Source organism: Amphimedon queenslandica, unplaced genomic scaffold (assembly GCF_000090795.2).
Source record: "Amphimedon queenslandica unplaced genomic scaffold, v1.1 AMPQUscaffold_12480, whole genome shotgun sequence".
Taxonomy (NCBI): domain Eukaryota; kingdom Metazoa; phylum Porifera; class Demospongiae; order Haplosclerida; family Niphatidae; genus Amphimedon; species Amphimedon queenslandica.
This window is the reverse complement of record NW_003547283.1, coordinates 1-2,610: the sequence shown is the minus strand read 5'-3', so window position 1 is coordinate 2,610 and position 2,610 is coordinate 1. Positions and strand designations below refer to the sequence as shown.

At 34.2% G+C, this 2,610-nt stretch overlaps 1 protein-coding gene across 1 annotated transcript in view; it reads right to left on the bottom strand.

The window, feature by feature from the left end:
• Positions 1-2,606, bottom strand: part of LOC100639331 (serine/threonine-protein kinase Chk2-like) — a gene marked incomplete at its 5' end in the record, with an annotated part of 3,680 nt that extends 1,074 nt beyond the window's left edge. Inside the window, 14 exons of the mRNA XM_020003909.1 lie at positions 6-160; positions 780-856; positions 905-1,039; positions 1,088-1,126; positions 1,172-1,271; positions 1,323-1,387; positions 1,579-1,635; positions 1,691-1,784; positions 1,835-1,875; positions 1,915-1,967; positions 2,015-2,115; positions 2,179-2,231; positions 2,363-2,487; positions 2,540-2,606. Of these exons, the coding sequence (XP_019859468.1) occupies positions 6-160; positions 780-856; positions 905-1,039; positions 1,088-1,126; positions 1,172-1,271; positions 1,323-1,387; positions 1,579-1,635; positions 1,691-1,784; positions 1,835-1,875; positions 1,915-1,967; positions 2,015-2,115; positions 2,179-2,231; positions 2,363-2,487; positions 2,540-2,606 (1,162 nt within the window). The remainder of the gene's footprint in view (positions 1-5; positions 161-779; positions 857-904; positions 1,040-1,087; positions 1,127-1,171; positions 1,272-1,322; positions 1,388-1,578; positions 1,636-1,690; positions 1,785-1,834; positions 1,876-1,914; positions 1,968-2,014; positions 2,116-2,178; positions 2,232-2,362; positions 2,488-2,539) is intronic.
• Between the last annotated feature and the right edge of the window lie 4 nt (positions 2,607-2,610).

The window sequence follows — 2,610 nt, the reverse complement described above, 5'->3', positions numbered from 1 at the left end:
AAGTTAGGACTGCTTAAAGCACAAGTGGAGTAGCATAGGATTACCATCTTTGGAGACTCCATTCCAGTAAGCAGGTGGAAATGAATATATTCCTTGACAAATTTGATCGTGTAAACTGTGCTCTCTTATTTCATCAGAAAATGGTGGATACCCTCCTAACCTGTGATAATATACATGTAACTAATTAATTTTTAAAGAATAAGCAATTTCTGAAAAATACCCTTTACTATAATAGCCAATCCTTTCTTCCAAAAATCGCCTCCGTAATCACTCCAAATTTTTATTACATTTTCTGATGCATATTGATGTATTTATGCCATGTAGAAAGTTTGAGTTGATTCTGACAAGAAATTTTTGAGCTATGGTCATCTAAAGAAATCGACCAATTTTCAAAAATTTCCCTGTACTATAGCCCATGGTTTTTTCCAAAAAATGGCTCGGAAATCACCCTAAATTTTTATTACATTTTCTGATACATATTGATGTACTAATGCTACATAGAAAGTTTGAGCCAATTCCGAGCTCAAATATTTGAGTTATGGTCATTTTAAAAATAGGCCAATTTCTGAAAAAATCCCTGTACTATATAGCCCATGGTTTTTTTTTCCAAAAAATGGCTCCAAAATCACCCAAAATTTTTATTAAATTTTCTGATACATATTGAAGTCCTTATGCTATGTAGAAAGTTTGAGCTAATTCCGAACTCAAATATTCGAGTTATGGCCATTTACAAAAATAAGCCAATTACACATTAGTATCAGATTATTCCAAATGCTAACATTATGTATAGAATAACTCCCAAGCTCCAACAGTCCACAGCTTTACTGTATCCACCCAAACCTGCCGACTTGATCACCTAATTATGACACCATCAGACCACACCCATCAACCCCACCCACAATACCTCAGGAGCAAGGTAACTCGGAGTGCCACACAGTGTCTTCATCAGAGACTGCTCTCCGACAAACTTTGAGAGTCCAAAGTCTGTGACTTTAATTAGAGTCTCCTCATCAGTAGATGACAATAGGATATTCTCAGGCTACAGTTATACTAATAATATACCAATAATATACTAACATATACTGACTTTTAGATCCCTATGCGTTATACCTTTATCGTGAAGATACTGCAAAAAAATAAGTAACTCATTTTCCATGTCTCCCTTACTTACTTTGACGGCTACAACCATTTGATAAAACAGTAGCTTCCCGACCTTGTCATTAAACTTTCCATTTAGTATGACTCTGTCAAACAGTTCACCTCCTTCGACACTGTAGGGTGGGTGGGCATTACTTAGAAACAGACTAATAGTTGTCACTCACAGTTCAAGTACAATGTAAAGTGAATCAGTCGACTCGTATAAATCTTCAACTCGAATTATGCACGGCTAAGAAGAAAAAAAGCAATAGCAGTGGGTAAAATAAATTAAAGCAGTTACTATTCTTGACACTGTTATTATTATTAACTATGATACTAGTCTCTATAATAATAAATGTTTAGATTTTTGCATTATTATTAAACTAAGTAATCTTTACTATTACCCCGTGGATAATATTTAATATATTTGACTACACTAACATGTTGCAGTGCCTTTATTATTTTGACTTCTTCCATAGCAGCTCTACCAAGATGAGGCTAGAGAGAGAGAGAGAGAGAGAGGGAGGATAGGGTAACTATACATGCAACATACTCCAACTGAAAACATCTTCTTGCTGATAATCTTGATAGCATAGCCTTTGCACGTTTCTCTGTGAAATGCTAACTTGACTATACCACAAGCTCCTCTGAAGAAACAAATTAAAGATGTATATTGTATTTAAGAATGACTGCTTACTTTCCTATTTGCTTTGACATTGTGTACTTGTCTTTAAACTCCTAATTATTAATTAATAATATTATTATTATTATTATTACTTCTGGTAAATTGTTGTTTTGTTCTGAGACACTTCTATCATTAAACACAAACACTACAAGGAGAAGGAGGTGTGGCTATTAATAATGAGAAAGCACTTACCTTTATTGTTTTTGACTGAGAGTGATATTTCATCGTCGTTGTTCAAGATATGGGTCTTATTTTTACCAATTTTATCGCCATTAATAAAAGTACCATTAGAGCTAAGAGAAAGGATAAAAAAAGAGAAATGATGATCATTATGAATACAAATATATCAAACTTACCTTTTATCTTGAAGAAACACAACAAACTGATTCGAATCAGTTTTGCTCCTTTCCTATAAACAAAAAATATCCTTTTCTCCATGTACACTGTATCATGTTATGATTCTCAATTTCTCATCCATTTTTCTTGTTTTCCCCAACCTTTCTTTCTCCCCTTGTCTCTCGTTCTCTCTTTTATTCTCACTCTGTATATTCTGAAATGAGTGCTGGAGTAGGTGGGGTAGTGCTGGTTGGACGTGCCTCCTCTTCTCTCAAAGCAATAATCACAGTCTTCAGATCGTCCAAATATATACTCGTCGTCTAAAAAATCTTTTAAAATTTAGCATTAAAAAAATTAAATATCAAATGTATATATGAATACCAATTCCAGTGAGCCCAGCTCTAGGGAGTGGGAAGAATCTGCCCCATATTTCCAGTGATTGCTCTTCAGCA